This window comes from Mixia osmundae, assembly GCF_000708205.1.
Source record: "Mixia osmundae IAM 14324 unplaced genomic scaffold scaffold_3, whole genome shotgun sequence".
In the NCBI taxonomy this organism is placed as follows: domain Eukaryota; kingdom Fungi; phylum Basidiomycota; class Mixiomycetes; order Mixiales; family Mixiaceae; genus Mixia; species Mixia osmundae.
This window is the reverse complement of record NW_014575561.1, coordinates 1154446-1172509: the sequence shown is the minus strand read 5'-3', so window position 1 is coordinate 1172509 and position 18064 is coordinate 1154446. Positions and strand designations below refer to the sequence as shown.

General features: G+C 55.0%; 11 protein-coding genes across 11 annotated transcripts; 7 read left to right on the top strand and 4 right to left on the bottom strand.

Moving 5' to 3' along the window:
* Positions 1 to 978: 978 nt before the first annotated feature.
* On the top strand, positions 979 to 1981 carry L969DRAFT_93537 (uncharacterized protein; the record flags this gene model as incomplete). Its single annotated transcript, XM_014714108.1, has 5 exons — positions 979 to 1117; positions 1176 to 1293; positions 1348 to 1433; positions 1483 to 1886; positions 1955 to 1981. 5 exons carry the CDS (start codon positions 979 to 981, stop codon positions 1979 to 1981), a joined length of 774 nt encoding a protein of 257 aa, XP_014569594.1.
* On the bottom strand, positions 1717 to 3660 carry L969DRAFT_72700 (uncharacterized protein). Its single transcript, XM_014714107.1, has 2 exons — positions 3085 to 3660; positions 1717 to 3035 (listed from the first exon to the last, which is right to left on the bottom strand). Exons 1-2 carry the CDS (start codon positions 3304 to 3306, stop codon positions 2022 to 2024), a joined length of 1236 nt encoding a protein of 411 aa, XP_014569593.1. The 5' UTR covers positions 3307 to 3660; the 3' UTR covers positions 1717 to 2021.
* Positions 3661 to 3668: 8 nt separating this feature from the next.
* On the bottom strand, positions 3669 to 5611 carry L969DRAFT_72697 (uncharacterized protein). Its single transcript, XM_014714106.1, has 4 exons — positions 5474 to 5611; positions 4455 to 5417; positions 3982 to 4401; positions 3669 to 3923 (listed from the first exon to the last, which is right to left on the bottom strand). The coding sequence occupies exons 1-4, from the start codon at positions 5564 to 5566 to the stop codon at positions 3759 to 3761; spliced, it is 1641 nt and encodes a 546-aa protein (XP_014569592.1). The 5' UTR covers positions 5567 to 5611; the 3' UTR covers positions 3669 to 3758.
* A 1580-nt stretch (positions 5612 to 7191) lies between these two features.
* L969DRAFT_93534 (uncharacterized protein) lies at positions 7192 to 7666 on the top strand (the record flags this gene model as incomplete). Its single annotated transcript, XM_014714105.1, has 3 exons — positions 7192 to 7222; positions 7270 to 7290; positions 7422 to 7666. The coding sequence occupies 3 exons, from the start codon at positions 7192 to 7194 to the stop codon at positions 7664 to 7666; spliced, it is 297 nt and encodes a 98-aa protein (XP_014569591.1).
* On the top strand, positions 7607 to 8502 carry L969DRAFT_370391 (uncharacterized protein). Its single transcript, XM_014714104.1, has 2 exons — positions 7607 to 8074; positions 8126 to 8502. The coding sequence occupies exons 1-2, from the start codon at positions 7850 to 7852 to the stop codon at positions 8423 to 8425; spliced, it is 525 nt and encodes a 174-aa protein (XP_014569590.1). The 5' UTR covers positions 7607 to 7849; the 3' UTR covers positions 8426 to 8502.
* A 592-nt stretch (positions 8503 to 9094) lies between these two features.
* On the top strand, positions 9095 to 9933 carry L969DRAFT_16376 (uncharacterized protein; the record flags this gene model as incomplete). The annotated part of the gene is made up of 6 exons (XM_014713577.1): positions 9095 to 9313; positions 9364 to 9490; positions 9538 to 9576; positions 9623 to 9658; positions 9715 to 9802; positions 9855 to 9933. The coding sequence occupies 6 exons, from the start codon at positions 9095 to 9097 to the stop codon at positions 9931 to 9933; spliced, it is 588 nt and encodes a 195-aa protein (XP_014569063.1).
* A 1035-nt stretch (positions 9934 to 10968) lies between these two features.
* L969DRAFT_86262 (uncharacterized protein) lies at positions 10969 to 11602 on the top strand. Its single transcript, XM_014714103.1, has 4 exons — positions 10969 to 11089; positions 11145 to 11351; positions 11403 to 11484; positions 11536 to 11602. Exons 1-3 carry the CDS (start codon positions 10999 to 11001, stop codon positions 11444 to 11446), a joined length of 342 nt encoding a protein of 113 aa, XP_014569589.1. The 5' UTR covers positions 10969 to 10998; the 3' UTR covers positions 11447 to 11484; positions 11536 to 11602.
* Positions 11233 to 13467, bottom strand: L969DRAFT_86261 (uncharacterized protein). The gene is made up of 8 exons (XM_014714102.1): positions 12663 to 13467; positions 12490 to 12605; positions 12223 to 12437; positions 11788 to 12164; positions 11536 to 11737; positions 11464 to 11484; positions 11403 to 11411; positions 11233 to 11351 (listed from the first exon to the last, which is right to left on the bottom strand). Exons 1-5 carry the CDS (start codon positions 13427 to 13429, stop codon positions 11674 to 11676), a joined length of 1539 nt encoding a protein of 512 aa, XP_014569588.1. The 5' UTR covers positions 13430 to 13467; the 3' UTR covers positions 11233 to 11351; positions 11403 to 11411; positions 11464 to 11484; positions 11536 to 11673.
* A 31-nt stretch (positions 13468 to 13498) lies between these two features.
* L969DRAFT_369305 (uncharacterized protein) lies at positions 13499 to 15933 on the top strand. Its single transcript, XM_014714101.1, has 7 exons — positions 13499 to 13624; positions 13811 to 13865; positions 13921 to 14084; positions 14143 to 14228; positions 14276 to 14654; positions 14709 to 15057; positions 15113 to 15933. Exons 1-7 carry the CDS (start codon positions 13621 to 13623, stop codon positions 15834 to 15836), a joined length of 1761 nt encoding a protein of 586 aa, XP_014569587.1. The 5' UTR covers positions 13499 to 13620; the 3' UTR covers positions 15837 to 15933.
* Positions 15823 to 16527, bottom strand: L969DRAFT_86258 (uncharacterized protein). Its single transcript, XM_014714100.1, has 3 exons — positions 16240 to 16527; positions 16071 to 16182; positions 15823 to 16012 (listed from the first exon to the last, which is right to left on the bottom strand). Exons 1-3 carry the CDS (start codon positions 16498 to 16500, stop codon positions 15912 to 15914), a joined length of 474 nt encoding a protein of 157 aa, XP_014569586.1. The 5' UTR covers positions 16501 to 16527; the 3' UTR covers positions 15823 to 15911.
* A 54-nt stretch (positions 16528 to 16581) lies between these two features.
* L969DRAFT_16371 (uncharacterized protein) lies at positions 16582 to 18035 on the top strand (the record flags this gene model as incomplete). The annotated part of the gene is made up of 4 exons (XM_014713576.1): positions 16582 to 16890; positions 16940 to 17107; positions 17167 to 17339; positions 17393 to 18035. 4 exons carry the CDS (start codon positions 16582 to 16584, stop codon positions 18033 to 18035), a joined length of 1293 nt encoding a protein of 430 aa, XP_014569062.1.
* Positions 18036 to 18064: the final 29 nt, after the last annotated feature.

Here is an 18064-nt window from a genome sequence, read left to right as displayed (position 1 = left end):
AAGAGTCTGAAGGTCCACGGCCGACTGGCTGATTCCCTGACCGACGACCTTGAGCAATCGAAGGACCTTAAACTGGCAGATTTAGTCGTATAGACATGACATCGAGCGGGCGCTCGCTTGTACATCGGGCTTTGATGCGATCATCCACGCTGATCACACGGTCTCCTCTCGTGCCTTTTGAGGCTGGCTTCTTCTTGCTTCGAAGGCTGATCCGTCATGCTCATTTCAGCTCATGAAGATCCGTCTGGTCGTTTGGCATGTGAAGCCAGCGGGGGCCAGCTAAGATCCCTGGCTTTCCCACTTACTCATCATACACCTTGGTCGCCTGTTGCTCTGACCAGCTTGGACCCGGCGTTGTAAGGCCCCTGATCGATCCTGATCTTGCCGCAGCTTTCGAATATCCAGTTCTTGTCATGTTCACGAGTCACTGTTGATCGGGCGACTCGCGGGTATCGTGCTGGGCGTCTTCGTGCGGAAGTGACTCGGGTGGGCGCATGGGTGGCCGAGACGACGGCATCAATATATTGAGGATCTCGACTTAGCTCGCGGTGTTTCTCCTTGACATGATCATGTCAGAGCACCGTCAATTCTATTCAGCAGTCGACATCGCGTCTTTGCTATCGCTTCGGCACAACGATCGAGCTTCAAATGAGGGTTTCGGCAAGGCCATCTATCCTCAGGTGCCCCATTGCACGTTCGCGGCTGCAGCCTCTAGCGAGACATGCGATCAGCTCAGTGAATCATCCATTGCGACATCGCACGAGCAGCCATCAGCTCTTTCCTTGGATGCGCTGTAAGCAGACGCAAACGGTAAGCGCAGACCGAAAAGGACTCGAAAGCACCCTTGTGCCTCCTTCGAGTATCATCGGTCCGCTTGCGAGCTTGCCGAAATCATGGCATCCGTACATCGCGCTCAGTCGACTCGACAAACCCATCGGCACTTGGCTCCTTTTCTGGCCCTGCGCATGGAGTATCACCATGGCAGGCTACTCTGCCCATCTACCGCTCAGTCACGTCGCATGGAACATTGCACTCTTCGGCACAGGCGCTCTCGTCATGCGAGGCGCGGGGTGCACTATAAACGACTTGTGGGATCGAGACATTGATAGTCTCGTCGGTGCGCCCAGCCACAATTCATCAGAACCTCGCAACTGAATTATGTGTCTGTCAAATAGACAGAACAAGGGCAAGACCGCTCGCGAGCGGCGCCACAACGCCTTTCAAGGCCCTCTGCTTTCTTTGCGCACAGCTATCCGTTGGGCTCGCAATATTGACCCAGCTGAACTTGTATAGGTTCGCCCGCGACGCCCACATTCAGCGAAAGGTCTCATTAATTACATAGCACAGCATTCTGCTCGGAGCCTCTTCTCTTGCCATCGTTATCATCTACCCTCTTATGAAGCGCATCACTTATTGGCCCCAAGCGGTACTAGGCAAGCCATCAGCACGTCATGATATATCACAGGCTGAGATTCGCTGCAGGGCTGGCATTCAACTGGGGCGCGCTGCTTGGCTCCTCGGCCATGCTTGGCTTTTGTGAATGGCAAGTCGCGTTGCCTCTATACGTGGGCAGCATTGCCTGGACGATCTTCTACGATACCATTTATGCGCATCAAGACAAAGTCGATGACGTACAAGCAGGCGTCAAATCAACGGCTCTGCTCTTCGGCGATCAGCATGGCCAAAAGATACTAGCTTGCTTTGCGACTGTCGTGCCAGCTATGCTCGCTTTATCGGGCTACATGAACGATCAGACAGCAACCTTTTATGCCATCTCCTGCGGAGGTGCCGCAGCCCACCTCGCTTGGCAGCTCAAGGGCCTCGATACATCGAATCGAGCTAATTGCTGGCAGCGGTTCATCAGTAACCGCGATCTTGGCCTAATTGTCTGGCTTGGACTAGCTGCTGACTATCTGCTCGCAATACTTTGACGAAACGCAAATGGTGCATCGAGCACGGTGTTACAAGGCACAACAGATGAGCCGGTCACCAATAGCTTCAGCGGCGCAAGTGCTGCACGCTTACATAAACTGCCACTTGATGGGCACCATACCTTCTGCTTCTGTCGCAATAGCAGTAAAGGCGCCGACTGACAGGTCGAGCGAGTGAGGGTTGCTGCATGTTGGGCAAGCATCAGCAACAGTTGCGACGACGGAAGCGCCTGTGTCAGTCCGGGTAATCAAGACTTTCTGGCCGCAATGCGAAGACACCGCGCCCAGATTGCCATACATCTGCGTCTGTAGCGCGACAATCTTTGCGCTGTCCGAGTTGACATGGCCACATGCACCTGCGTTGCCTTCGGCGATAACGTTCTGGTAGAAGAATGTAGCGACGCCGCCAGAGAACCATTGTGAGGAGCTAGAAGCAGTTGATACTGCTTTGCTGCCGCTGCCCGACGAGAATGAGACCTTTTTGGCTTTCTTAGCTGCCGCGGCCTTTTTCGCTGCCGCTGCCGCCTTCTTCGCTGCGGCTGCCTTCTTTGCTGCTGCTGCTGCTTCCGCGGCAGCTCTCTTCTCAGCCGCTGCTTTAGCTGCTGCTGCCTTTCCAGCTGCTGCCTTTTCAGCGGCCTTCGCCTTCGCAGCAGCCTTTGCCTCAGCGGCAGCCTTTGCTTTCGCCGCAGCGGCAGTCTTCTTATGCTTGCTTGCCTTTGCGGCTGCCTCCTCGTCTGCTGCCTTCTTCGCAGCGGCTACTGCTTTGTGATGAGCAGCAAGTGCGGCAGCATATGCCTCTTGCTCCTTCTTCTTCTGCGCAGCTGTAGTCTTGACCGTCTTCTTTGCCTTCTTGACCACGCGCACATCTTGCCTTGATATTTGTGCAGTGTGCGATGCGACTGTCGTGTTCTTTGCGATCGTGGTCGTGTTGGCTGAAGTACCACTGACGGTGCCATTGTGATGCTTTGTCAGGTATGATGATGCCATGCACTTCTTTGGCCACTTGTGAATGTCCGCTTTGACATGCCGAGGGTGGCAGCAGGTGTGGTAAAAGGCCGTATTATGCTTCTTTGGGCATCCGATCAGAATGTATCGGGTATGATACTGCCGGTGTCGGTCAGCATCAGGTATGAGCGCGCAGGGAGCGGCTTACAGTAGAATAAGGCTCCAAGATACTTGTCGCCCAGTGCTTGGGTTGTGTACGATTCGAGACAGTCGGGACGACATAATTGACAGAGAGCTGCTCAAGTAGACTGTAAGAAGCGACAGCGCTGGTTGAGCGACCGACCAGCGCCTGCGTGCTGTCTACGCTCGATGCCGCGTAGGTTGAAGTCGCCGCGAGGGCGATGAGAAGTGCAGTGAGTGAAGTTGCCATTGTCAGTGTATGCGAGTGTCAATCCGTGAGGAGAATGCGTCGGTGTTACTCTGTATGCTGGGGTCTGTGCAGAGGTGTTCCTCCAAAGTGGTGCCTTGCGGGCGTGTGTCGATGTACTCAAGTGCGTGAAGCCGGAGCGGTGCCAGACCTTCTTTAGCTTAGCCTGACCTTCGAAAATAGTGTGAGCGTAGATGGCTCAACAAAGGCGGTGACAGAGCGAGGGAGATCGTGTGGCGTCATGGCAGCCAAGCCGGAAAACAAGAGCAGAATCGCAGAAGGTCAAGTTGACATCGCGTCAATTCGACGCGTTTTGCTATTTGTTATTGATCAAGGGATCTGCGCCATGAAACTGTCTGACTAGACTGCGCTGTTGTCGAGCTGTCGGCGTTGCAGCAATATACGAATGCATACAAAGATAGTACATCATGATCACATCATCATGCGCCGATCGATCACGCGTTGGCTTTCTTGTCCTTCTTGCTCTTCTTCTCTTTGACTGGACTGGTAGCCGGCGTCGCATCACCGATGATAGGTGCAGCTGCAGCATCTGCCGCAACCTCTTTAGACTTCTTGTGCTTCTTCTTGCTGATCGATGTGTCGATGTCCATCGTCGTGTCCTGTGTAAAAAAAGAATGAGTCAATCAGGTGCGCGGCTGGAGCACAGGAGTGACTGACGGCATCGCTCTTGCGCTTCTTCTTCTTATCCTTCTTCACTAGCTCGCCAGACTCTGTGACGATGCTCTGATCGACCTCCATGACGTCAGACTTGCGCTTCTTGTCCTTCTTCTTCTTGTCCTTCTTGCTCAGCTCGACTTCCCCGCCGTGCACGATAGACTCGTCCTGCACGCCGATGACTTCGCCTTCTGCTGCGAGGCCAGCCATGACCTTGGCCATCACAGCAGAGTTTCTGCTCGGATTGGATCCTTTCTCATAGAATTCGAGTCGCTCTTCGACTTGCCCTCGCAGCGCTTCGCCGAATTTGGTCGTTGGTGTGTCGGCATAACAATCGATTCGAGATGCGATTGAGCACTTGTTCGCGAGGAAGCGAGAGATCCGGCCCTTGTTCTTCTGCCCTGCTCTGCCGATGAACGTGCTCTGGAGACGTCGATCAGCAAAGCTCTCGCAGACTGTTGATGAGAAGAGCTCACATGATAGATCAGACCATACTTGGGTGTATTGCCTTTTGTCTTGAGTGCTCTGAATAGAGCCTTCTCTGCACCTAAAATCTGCACGGTCGAAGCGGGGTACTTGCTCAAGTTGGTGAGCGAGCCGGCATGCGATATCAGTCTTGCCCCAACAGTGTCGCCGATCAGACTGGCCAGATTCGGCGCAACGAGACCCATTTTTTCAGAGAGATAGATTTGGAGCGATTTTCGATAGGCAAACAGGTGTATGACGCGAGATGCAAAGTTGGAAATATTGATGAGATCGATAGGCGAGATGTCGGTCCCCATGCTTGATCTGGAGGCATCGAGGACGTTCTTTGCGAGGATCTCATTGTCGTCCAATAGCTCGGAGAGAGTGGGCAGTATGTCGTCTGTGAGCTTCGACTTGTCGCCGAGCAATTGCACAACTTTGGCGTATTGGTTGTTGTCAGGCACGAGCCTGTAGAGCTCGGGGAAATGCCAGCCGTACCACTCGCGAACGCGCATGGCAAATGTATTGACGTCCTTGTCCATTTGGTCCAGCAATGCGATAGCCTGGATGATCATGTTATCGGATCGATTGACGTTGAACTTGACTTTCGCTCTCGAGTAAGCATGACCGAGACCGAGCTGAGCTCGCTCCACATCTCCGTCTTGCAAGTCAGGCAGCAATTTCTCGATATGCGTCCTGATCCCCCTGATGACTTCCAACGCTCTCTCTGAACTATCGCACTCGATGCCGACACCAGATTTGATTGCTCCTGCCAGGGCTCTGTCCTCTACGCTGAGCACGACAGACTTCTTGTTGGAGGCGAAAGCCAAGTCGAGCATAGACTGTAAGTGCTCGTTCATGATGCCCTCACTGATGTCGTTGGCATTCTCGAGCGCATGGGCGGCGTCTTTGAAGGGATAGAAGCTAGCAAGCTTGACGATCCTGCTGAACTTGCCATAATCTGAGATGCTCTCCTGTCCTCTCGAGTCGTCAATTTTGTCGTTGCTCGCAAGAACAAGAAAAGGCTTACCTGCACAGATTTGGTCTTCTGTCCGATCTCCTCCTGTAGACTGACACTGAACAGCGCATAGCCGGCGGCTGTCTCGAACAGCGCATGCGACATCCTGCACCAAGCGGCTGTCTCAAATTTCAGAAGCAAAGGTTGGAGGACAGGGCGCGCCACAGACGGAGCGTGCGGGGAAGCACCTTTGCTTTCTTTGAGCGACGCCACAGTAGCCGCTGCTCAACTCCCTTACAGCCATCTACATAGCTCCCCAAAAACACCTACTAGCTTCCATGCTGAGGATTTGCGCTCTCTTAGCAGCTTTATTTGCGACAGTTGTCGCCCCTGCTGCGCGGTATCGGCTTGCATGGGATCCATGCGCCATAAATTGCCCTGCCAAGGCAGGCCTCACAACAGAGAGCTTTTTCTACCCTCCTGCCACCCGGAACTTCTGCAATACGCATTGATCCCAATGCCTATCGCGTCTCGGGGGTGCGGCGTGATAAATGTTTGCTATGCTACCCTCTTCAGCATATCTACCACTTACGACAAGCTCGTAGTGGAGTAGCGAGCGCCCAAACGCCGTCTTGAGGCCTACCTGCTCGGCACATGACACTGATCGTAAAACCCCGTGATTGAGGACAAAGACGTCGAAGTATGTTGGGAGGTCATCGCCTCGACGCCTAGTGCGTGAAATGGGGCGCCTCTGCATATGCTATTCTGAGCGTATGACAGTTGCATTCGTCAACGAGTGCTGTAAGCTCAAGGTTTGCAGTACCTCACTCTTCATCTTGCTTGTCGCCTTGCTGAAGCCAGAACAGTGATCGCCAATGCAGGCTCGGCGCCTTTTTACAATCGCAAGCAGTCTCTTCAAAGTGCAACGGTATCTCTGCCTAACGATGATTCGCGTACAGGTCATTTCGGTCCGCCTCGAGTCTAACCTGTGGTCACATGCACCAGGAAAGGTAGACAATGTCAGCACATCGCTAGGGACGGCATGCAGTCCGGATTTTCGCTGCAATGACGGTGCAACTGCTAATTTTGCAGCCCAACAGGATTGCTTGCAATTTTGTCGAGCCTGACGAGCCGAATCAGCCTTTCTGCAGAGTTGCAGAGATCGGCAACGTGTCATAGGGCTCGGTTCACTGTCTCCAGACTCTTTGGGAGGAATGCAACGTCTGCAGTCGATCAGCGAGCCCGATGCATGGCGCTGGAGAGCGGACACTCGAGCTGGAAATTGACCCTCTAAAGCTTTGAGAAGTCTAAATTCGGTTGCGTGCTGGCGTGCGCGATGTGGAGTGAGAAGACGGCCCCTCCATGTCTCCACCTTACAGCACACAGATCGACGCGAGCGCGCCAGCGTGTTGGCTGGTCGCACAGCCAAACCAGCCCTGATGATGCTGCTCTCTCTTCTCTTGTTGGTCCGAACAGTCATAGCTCCATCAGCAACCTACCGTCTCGAATGGGATAATTGTGTGATCCAGTGTCCGCCTGTGCCACAACACACCTCAGAGGGCGTTGTCTATATTTTTCCGCCTAGCTTTACGTATTCTCGCCTGGACCGCCAGCTCTACAGATCTGGCTGCGGTATCGTAGAAGTTCGAAGATCTCTACTGAAGCTTACTGAGCTTGACGACCGCACGAGCTTGCAGTGGTCGACCGAACGCTCGTATGCGGTGGATGCACCGGATTGCTCGGCACCGGATGCCCTCGTGTCTCCTCCGGTCATTGAGAAATATCTGGACATGTCATGGAAGGTCAAGACGCCTACCAGTGGTACGTTCAGGCTGCGCTATCATCGTAGGCGCTCATTCGGTGCTCAGACACGTGGATCGAATCTTGCTGTCAAAAACGATACATGAGTAGGGATACAATGGTTTCATGCTGCGGCGCTTATCCTGCTGCAGTGCGAGCCCAAGTCGGCCTTGCTCCACGGAACAATCGTGCGTGCACCGAGGCTTGTGCAATAACGCAGACTCTCAGCTTTGCGCAGGTCACTTTGACAGACCAAATACGTCGGCGGCCCTCATTTGCAAGCGGGGCCCTCCGAGATGTGCAGGCCTGCCTCCACAGGGCCTCATGTACGCCAGCATCCCTCAGACCAAGCTCGACAGCGCTGAGATCATTGCCATTAGTGTGCCATGTGCATTCGTCCCGCCCGACGAGGCAGGCGTGCTGTACTGCTCTGTTAGGGAATCTGCCGGCCCTATGCGTGTTTGAAGAGGCTCACATGCAGCATGGAGATTTTGGCCGTGTTTGACCTACTGCACTTTGCGCTTTCGGCACTTGAGACATGCGCGCGCCTGTCGAGACGGTCAGGAGAGTCTCTGCATTTTTCTTGTCATCACGCCATACCGCGCAGCTCCTCTTCTTGCTATCTTTGTCTTCTCTTCAGTGGCCATCATGTCGTTCCCTGGACTTTTGCTCGCTCTTGCTCTTGCTGTTTGTCAGGCAGGTGTGGCGGTAGCACCCTCAGCGAAGTATCGTATAGGTTGGGAACCATGCGCATCGCATTGCTATCCTCGTGAAGGATTCACGGACACCTACTTTGACTTCATAGCGCCTGGCGGGTTCACTCTCATGCGCATTGAAGAGGGACATTGGACTAGTGGCTGTGGGATCGTCCAGGTCAACATGACTGCTTGCCGAGCTTAATTCGCGGCTGACAGGCGTCTGCAGTGGAGCAGCGATCGCAAGGAGGTAGTCAAACGGCCAAGCTGCTTGGCAAAGTATGCACCACCAAAACGTCCAGACAATGTCGACAAAGAAGTGGAGATCTGCTGGACAATCACAACCCCGAGCCACAGTAGTTGCGCTTCGTGGCTGAAAGATACACTGCTGACGGCTCGGCAGTCCCGTTCGTCGATTCTTGCTGCGACAAGCAGTATTGCAGTGCGTAGACTCATCCATATGGCGGTACTTGCTGGAGCCTTGCACAGTGAAAACCGTCATGGGCTACACGCCTATTCGAAACAGTGAGCCGGCCCCCAACTCCACGGTGGCGATCTGACTGGCCGCGCGGGCGACGCAGGCCGTTTCGATCCGCCCCAAGTGTATGCCAAGGTTCACTGCACAGCAAAAAGCCCAGATTGTTACAGCATCCCGCCTGGTGGTATCGAGTGAGCTTCAGTACGCTTGCGTGCACATCTGCTGACTTTCTCGCCTCCGACAGCATCACTTGTCTGCCTATCGCGCCAGATGAACCGACCCAGCCCCACTGTTCAGTCTTGAACCTCTCTGCAGTTCAGTAGAACGGCCCATCCGGACATGTCTGAAATGACGTAGCTGCCGAGATGAAGACGCAGAGCTGTGCGCGTCTGTCGGCGTGAGGTGTTCACTGCAGGTCTCTGAATGCGCTGAATTTGGCAGTCGCGGTCGAATATCAGTCGCTGTGAGTACCAGACCTCGGCTTGCTGCTAAAAGATCCGATCCTACGCCGAGAAGTTGAATTGTAAAAAGCCGCCGAAAGCTCACTGAGATTCGCTCAACTTGCTTCGAGGGCGGTGTGTCGCATTTAAGCCCCAGCGTTCGACTGTAACGCTCAGGAGACGGTGTGAATTGCCAACGTGCTCGTCGCCTCCGCGAGTGGAGAATGCCCGTCTGGTTGCGTGCTGCTACAAATTGCGTTTCACCAATCGAGAAACTGTCATGAGGATCGTTGGAGGGTTGCTTGGTCTTGCTCTCTGGAACGCGGGTGTGGCAGTAGCGCCCTCGGCACAATATCGGATAGGTTGGGAACCATGCGCACTGCATTGCTATCCCCTCGAAAGATTTACGGATACCTACTTTGACTACCTCGTTCCCGGCGGATTCACGCATGTGCGCATCGATGACAGACATTGGACCAGTGGATGTGGGATGGTCGAGGTTGACATGTCTGTTGGTCGAGATGTCTCGAGGCTGATAGGCAGCTGTAGTGGAGCAGCGATCGCGAGGCTGCAGTCCAACGGCCCAGCTGCTCGGCAAGAGATGCACCGCCAGCATACCCAAACACTGTCGACAAGGAGGTAGAGATCTGCTGGAACGTCACGACCCCGACCCACAGTATATGCACTTCGTAGCTACAAAGCACATTGCTGATCTCTCGGCAGTTCCCTTTGTCGATACCTGCTGCGAAAAGCATTATTGCAGTACGTGGCAGCGACTGTGGGGCGGCACTCGCTCAATCTTGCGCAGTGAAGACGATCATGGGCTACACGCCCATTCGAAACAGTGAGCCGTGCATAAGTCCCACGGTAGCGATCCTAATGGCCGCACCGGCGATGCAGAGCGCTTCGATCCGCCTGAAGTATATCCCAAGGTCCACTGCACAGCAAGCGGCCCAGAGTGTTACCGTATTCCATTCGGTGGCATCGAGTGAGCCGTGTCGTGCTGACTCGAACACATGCTGAATATTCGCCCCAAACAGCATCACTTGTCTACCCATCCCGCCGGATGATCCAGATCAGCCCCATTGCTCAGTCCAGAAGCTTTACGCGCTTCAGTAGGACATCCTCTTCGGGCGAATCCGAAACGACGTGGCTGCCGAGGTGGTGTCGCGGAGCAGTACGCATCTGTTGGCCTGACGTGTCCAGTCTGTGTCTCTGAGTCCGCTAAGCGTGGAGCTTGATGCACGTGCGCTTCGCACGCAATCGCTCATGCGTCGCGAGCGGTACGATGCACGCAGAGATCCGCTTGACTTGCACGGTGTGCAGTCACCGTGGACGTCTTGGGCCGTGCCTGAACTCTGGAGACAGACTGACTACAAATGTGCTTATCGCCACCGCACATAAAGGGCGCACTGATTTTGGCGTGCTGCCACAGATCACATTTCAGGATCGATTGGCTACCAGGTCACTCTGTGGACTGTTGGTCGGTCCTGCGCTTCGATTGCAGGCGTAGCGATAACGGCCTCTTCCTCACACCGATTAAGATGAGAAGCTTGCGCAATGCGTTGCTAACCTCACGAAGGCGAATCGGAGCCGGATCTTGACTGTCTCTTTTCCGCTAGGCTGTGCATTCATGCGCATCGAGGTCGGTCACTGGCCGCATCAAGCTCGGGACGCTCAACGTCGGCACGATTGCTCGTTCGAGACGGCATGGTGCTGACGAGCGATAGGCAACGGTACAGCGAGCGGACATTTTTCAGTCTCGCGGCCCTGTGTCTGCCTGTAATCACAGAGAGCAGCTGGAGCCGGGCAACGCCGATATGTACGTAGACATTTGCTGGTCTAGCGTGCGCTGCGCGCAACCCATGGGCGATAGCATGCGTAGTGATCGTGCGTCTCGCTCAGACCGTGCATGACATGCGTCCGCTGCTTTGCTTAGTAGCGCTGAGCTCGCGGCGCTGTTGGACGTATCGCGATATCAAAGGTGCAGAAGCGCAAGGGAAAGGGCAGATCGGTTTCTCGAGCGCTGTGGGCCTAACCTCGATAATAGTATTTGAAGCTGATGAGGAGCGCAAAGTGATGATCAATATGAGGCTTGGACATGCTCGCGGAGAATCGCTGTGCTCGCGGCGCTGCAGCTCCCGTCGCGTTGGTCGAGCGCTCGACACGAAAGCTGCGGGCTAGATGGCGACCTTACCGCTTGATCCCTACGAGCAGAGTCTCTGTCCAGAGAACCGGCAGTACAATGCCCGCTCGATCTATTATATCAAGTCGAGCAAGTCGCATGCCTCCGTAGCTCGCAGGCCTTGAAGCTGATTTCTGAGCAACAGCAATGGCGTCCATCTCCGGCGCAACAGCCGGTCTGCTCGGTCTGACCAACCTATCTGGCTTTGCATTCTACATCATGTCGTCGATGTCAGTAGCGGGATTGGTCTACCTCATCACTACAGAGCAACAACCGCGTAAATATATCAAGGGAGGCTTGCCGGAACTACTCCTGTCTGGCTTGCTCGACAATGCGCTCAGCTTCATCTTGTGTACGTCTCATGCAGATAGTGACATAGTCGAGCGCTGACTGTGCTGCGCAGTCTGGACGCGTGAGCTGCTTCACTGCACAGAGGGATCACGCTGACGCGACAGGATCAACAGTCTTCTATGGTTTAGTACACAGTAAGCCCGACGAAACGCACCTCTTGATCCGCTGAAGCCATCGCGATGCAGTCTACGACTAGATGTTCACGAAAAGCGGGACAAGAGGACCTTTCCCTCGCAGAGAAACGGACGCGCACGACTGCGCATATCGAGATGCCATGCCTCAGTGCATCGGCCGCGCACAGGGAATTGGCGATGCAATGCAGACTAGCGCCTCGGCAGCCTGCCTGCCCTCCGCTCCTTGAACTGTGTCTGGTTCTGCCTCGCTCGTCTGCACACAAAACATGAGATACGTTCGCAAGGTGAGCAACAAGGACCGACTTTGCCATTCGCTCCCTTTCGAGCTCGTTGATGGCGATACCTTCGGAAGAGAGTTTGTCGATCAGCGGGCCGAACTCACCCTCTTCATTGAAATCGCGCCAGATTCCTTCGAGCGTCGGACACCCTTTCCTCGCTTCGCCTGTCAGAGCGGAATAGGCATCCTCTGCAGCCGTTCGACCGATGATGCCTTGCTCTATGCAGTCCTTCTTGAGCCGGAGGAGCTCTTCGTGGATCGCGTGAGCGATGAGGGGTGCAGCTTCCGATGTGAGCGACAAGTCGCTACACAGCTGGATCGCAAACATCTCTGGACTGAGCGGCGAAGCAAGATCCCATTCGAAACGATCTGTCAGTCGATGTGTTTGGATCTGCACATCGATCTGCAGAACGCATTGTTGCGATCAGCTGCTGACACGGATCGAAGCTAAACGGTCTCACGTTGACGATGACGCGCAAGTCAGGCTCAGTATCGAATAGCTGAGGATCCTCCGTCTCGATATCGTCATGCTCGTCGGCGACTTGAAATTCGGCAATAGCTTGTTGCTCGCTTGTTTGCACCTCGATCATCTCTCTGATCTGAGCAACATTATGGCTCGGCAAGCCGACATCTTCGCAGAACAGGCTCGCAAATAGTTCTGGCGAAAAGTATGGATCTGTCACTCAATCAATTCTTAGCTTGGTCGTAGCAAAGGCAGGCAGACGAACCGAGCACGTCCCATACAAAGACGTCGCGTATCCGGTGAGTCTCTGTGTCAAGTTCGATACGGACAGGTAGCAAGAGAGAGTCTCGGTTTGCTTTCCGCCGGACCAGGTCATCAGATCTGCCAATCCGACCTCTACTTCAGATCACGGAGGCTAAGCAAGGCGATCAAACGGACAAATGAGGGTAGCGCGTCTTTCTGGCCGTCTGAGAGTAGACAGTATTGATCGGGGGTATCTGACCGAGGTAGGTCTTGAGCTGTACCATCGGTGGCTGAGATTTTTGTTGCTGCTGCTGCTGCTGCTGCTGCTGCTGCTGAGACGGCGGAGGGACGGTAGTATAAGTGACGCCCTGACCGGGAGCGCGACGAGCATAGTTCGCATGTCGTGCATGCGCTTTGGGTCCCCATCCCGGTTCTGTGTCTTCCTCCGGAGGCGGCGGCATCCAAGAAGGTGTTGCATGAGTCGACGCGCCGTCCTCATCCTCGTCGAGGCCCTCTACTTCAGCATAATTGACGCGTGTACGTTGTCGTTTGCCCGGTACGACCACTTCGGCAGCGGGAGCAGCCTTGCCCTCGGGCCCGATTGGCTGCATGAGAGAAGTCAGGCCGAGGGCAACACGAGAGGGATAGGTTGTCAATTTGGCCTGACGAGACGATATGCCAGCGTAGGGCGGTAACGGCTTCGAGCTTGGACCTAGCAAGTTCCTCCTACGCCGTACTTCTCGTTGGGCAGGCTGAGTGAGTTGCGCTCCCATCTGGGCATAGCGTTGGACTTGGCTGCCGGTCACTTGAGACGGACTGCCGAACTGTAGAGCTTGTTGCTCGCGCAATTGCTGCTGCAGCAGTTTGTTCTTCGTCGTGCTGCCTTTCGGTCTCCCTCTTGGTCGTGGACCGGGTGGCACTGTCGGTGACTGAGCGTACTGACCCGGCACTGGTGAAGTCATAGCGAATTAGGTCGAGTCGGTCTGCTGCCTTTGCTCGCTCCGGCGCGCGAATCCAATTTTTTTCTCACGATGACAAAATTTTTGGCAGCCTACCAATTCGCGACGCTAGCAAGTGGCCCGGTGTCACGCAGCGACAACGTCAAGGCATGCTCAGCAGGTAGTCACACAGAGAGCGCAAGCAGCACGACAGGATGTGTGAGTGAGGTCAACATCTACCTGCTGCTGCGAGACAGAACAACCCCCTTGCGACGCGTCGTGAAGATGGAATGCCTCTTTGACATGTCACTACCGCCACACGCTACCTCACTCTCGGACCTTGCAGCGCCTCTACACTCGAAGGATTGATCGGACAGAGGCTGACATGTTCGACAACGCGCTCAGGTGGCATCTTGGCCGTCTTGAACAACTCGGAAGAAGTACCGGCAGCAGTAGAAATGTCAGTCGTCTGACTCGCGCTGACAAGCATCAACTCATTGTAGACGACTCGACAGCGCCGAGGGTCTGGGCTTACTACAGCACCGTGGCCAAGATGCATGCGGTGTCGTGTCCTGTCACCGAGGCAGATTCCATCAGAATAAAGCCAATGGCATGGTCAGAGACGTCCTCGACACCAACGTCATTGCTTCTATGCCCGGCTACATGGCAGTGGGACATGGCAAGTCCTCTCAATGGCTTTTGCGCCTCTCGCAGTGCTCAGACGCTTGTCTGTGCAGTCAGATATCCTACCGCCGGCTCGTCTGCCCATGCCGAGGCACAGCCTTTCTATGTCAATTCGCCCTACGGCATCGTCTTTGCCCATGCGAGTCTCTCACGCGCACGAACGTATGCAAGCTAAAGCCTATGCAGAACGGCAATTTGATCAACACAGAGTACATGCGAACTTACCTCGACACCTACGGCCACAGGCACATCAATACAGACAGCGACTCCGAGCTCCTCCTCAACTATCTCGCCGATAATCTGCAAAGGACTGGCAAATTTCGCATTGACGAGGACGACATCTTCCGCGCGGTGGGTGAGATGATGCGTCATTGCCACGGCGCGTTTGCTTGTGTTGCCATGCTCGCCGGTTTCGGCATCATCGCCTTTCGTGATCCGCATGGTATCCGACCCTGTGGCTATGGCCGCCGGGCGAATGCTCAGGGCGGTCAGGACTGGATGATGTCGAGCGAGAGCGTCGTTTGCGATGCACTCGGCTTCTCGGACTGGCGCGATGTACAGCCAGGTGCGTAGCTCCAGACTCAGTCTATATCTTGCTGATGAAGCGGGCGTTTGTCAGGCGAAGTCGTCGTCATCACGCGCTCGTCCGTCAAGACGAAGCAAGTGGTTCCCTCCCGAGGCTTCGCGCCAGATATTTTCGAATACGTCTACTTTGCCCGACCTGACTCCGTCCTAGACGGTATATCAGTCTATCGATCTCGTATGGCCATGGGAGATGCGCTGGCAGCCGAAGCAAGATCACAATTGGCTGCTGCAAATCTAGAGATCGATGTCGTGATCCCCGTGCCGGATACGTCTCGCGTTGCAGCTCTTCAAGTCGCTCAGTGTCTCGGCGTTCCTTACCGAGAGGGCTTCGTCAAGAACCGCTACGTCGGTCGCACTTTCATCATGCCCGGTCAGCAGATGAGGTCAGTATGCCTGCACTTTGTCCGCCCGCCAGACTGACAGATGAGCACTCGACAGACGCAAGAATGTAAGGCGTAAGCTCAACGCAATGGCCCTGGAATTCAAGGACAAGAACGTCTTGCTTGTGGACGACTCGATCGTGAGAGGGACGACCTCGAAGGAGATCATCCAGATGGCGCGCGATGCGGGTGCACGCAAAGTCGTCATGGCCTCTTGCGCGCCTCCCATTCGATTCCCGAATGTGTATGGTATTGACATGCCATCACGCCAGGAGCTTGTTGCGCATGGCAGGTCGGAGCACGAGATCGCTACTGCTATCGGGGCAGATCTCGTCGTGTTTCAAACGCTGGATGCGCTCGTTCAGTCTTGTCGGCAATTCAACCCTGCGGTCGAAGCCTTTGACTGCTCGGTCTTCACGGGACAGTATGTCACAGGCGGAGTCGATGAGTCCTATCTACGAGGTCTAGAATCGATCAGGAACGACAACGCAAAGGCAAAGAGCGGCCATCTCGTCAATGGGCAGACGGGTCAAGCTGCCTCGAGCGGTACGCTGGGCAACCAAGCTCAAGCGAGCAATGGCTTCGGTTGCTCCGGTCCCATGAACGGCTCAGATGCAGTCGGCCTGTCGAACGAATCGCTCCCTGCGCTGTCGACTGCGAACAAAGAGATTGCACTTGGCAATTCGTTTCATTCGTCGATGCGGGTCTCTGACGACCCCATGGTCAACGGCATCAGCGAGTCTCAAGACATCGCGGGCGGCGCTGGCGCTGGCGGTGCATGAGCGTCGATCTGTATTGCTATGCAACTGTTCTGTGTTGATTGCTCTACAATGGGACTATCACAACATGATGCGAGCTTATACATCTTCATCTTCATCGGACTCTTCAGTCCGTTGCTCCACCGCACTCGCCAGATCTTGTCCACCCTGCTGAGACTTGCTCTCCGCTATCCTGTTGCCTGTGGAGCCCGTCATGTCAGCCAAGTCTTTGGGGCTCCTCATCTTGACGCGACTGACGGATGAGTTGGGCGATGGCAGCGTTGGTCTTGGGCTCCAGGCTGGCCAGCTTGCGATCCAAGTCTCGTCTCAGATCCCAATTGGGCTTCTTAGGTTGCAAATTTGTGAGATCCTGCTCGGCAAAGTCGACGTCAGCTGGGCAGACTGTCTGAAGCGAGACACGACGAACGAGTTCCTCCTGCCGCCTCGCTTCGTCCTCTCGAATGATCTCTGCCGTCTTGCCCCTCATGAGTGACTCGACGGTCTCTTCTTCCGCCGACCTGTCATGTCCCTTGGGCTGCCTCGTCACAGGATCATAATTGCGAAATTTGAAAGGTTCCGCTCTTGCTTGGCCATTCGTGTGCTCGTGTGCTGCGTCATGAGTCTCTTTGCGTTTCTTGAGCGCCGCTAGCTTCTCTTTTCTCGAAGCTGCTGCCGCATCCAATGACATTCTGCCTCTTTGTGGAGTGCAAGGCCGGCAAGGGCGACGACGACGCGCTCGCTTTGGCGGCTCTGGCCAGCACGGCCGGGGATGCAGCAGCTCAGCCTCGGGCAGACAGCGAGACTGAACTATGATCTCTTGCTCAGAGGTCTGTCGGATGCATCACAGTACCGCAAGACGATCAAGAATGTCCAAAGCCATCCGGTCATTCAGTCCAACCTCATAAAGAGCACCGTGTTGCAGCTGCTCGTGCTCGGATCCGTGCTCCTCTTCGATAGCGTTCTCGTACCTACGCTGTTTTCAGAAGCATCATACACGTCCTTCAACGGTATCGGATCCACTAGTGATCGTAGTCGCCGTCAGACCACTTCTCTCTACTACGAGGCGCGTCCACCCAACGTGGCTGCATGACCGGCCAAGCTTACGCATTGCCCTGGACTATGTACAGCTCTTCTTCCTGTATCCTCTACTGGGCCTCTCCTTCTTCCTCCAAGGCATCTTCAATCTCAATCTCGCTTCGACGCAGTCCCTCCAAGGTGGCGAGCCTGTCGCGCTACCGCTCGGCAAATCCAGCTCGTCCGGTTCGAAGAGCCTGATCGCAAAAGCACTGCAAGAAGTACGCCGAACTTCCGATGCGTCAGAAACTGATCTGACCCGTAAAACCTCGCTATACAGAGTTATCGCGTTTTGCTCATCATGCACTACCTGCTCGTCTGTTTCGTCCTCTATCGGGTTCCGTTACTAGGCAAGCCAGCCTGCTTCATCTATATGGCAGCCATCGGCGGATGGTACTGTTTCGAATTTCAGCTCGTCTCAAAGGGACTCTCGCTCTCCCAGCGAGTCAGATAGTCAGTTCTCTTGCCCTGACCTCTAATTCGAGCTAAGCTCGTGAAATCACCAGCCTTGAGGAGAGGGTGCCCTATTTCGCCGGATTCGGTACACCGCTTACGGTCATATCATTCTGGCATAGCAATGCGATCGTCAACATGGCCATCTTCGCCATCGCCTTTCCACTCTTCCTCGTCATGGCCACCCAGGCCGAACCCAGGCCGCTCGATCCATCGAAGCCTTTAGCAGACTCGGTGCTACCCCAGCGTGGAGCAGAAGATCATGTTGCAGCAGCCGTCAATGACAATTCAGCTCACTTACCGCCCAATGCTACACCCCATTCCAGCGTACCGAAGAGGATACCTCTGCTCGTAGGCGCAGTGATCATTCACGATTTTGTAGCAAAACACCTATGGCCACACATCGCTCGAAAGATTGGCAGCAATTCGTCAGCGACGCACAAAAAGTCTGCTGCTCCCCAGACGAACTGGCAACCTCACTCGTCAAACGGCGGAGCGAGCTATGCCAATTCGGCAGCTGCCTGGCGATCCAACGCGGCGCCGAGATATGCCGCTGCGCCTCCGGGCCCCTCTCCGCCGTTGAGGATGCAGAACGGCACGAGCGACGCCTTCGCGCAGGGTTTTGCGAGTTCGACGGCGGGGAGAGTGGATATTGCTGACACGGGCGCTTATGCTGCCGCTCGACGACGTAAATGATCTCGCGTGATGTACTCTCGATGAAGCAG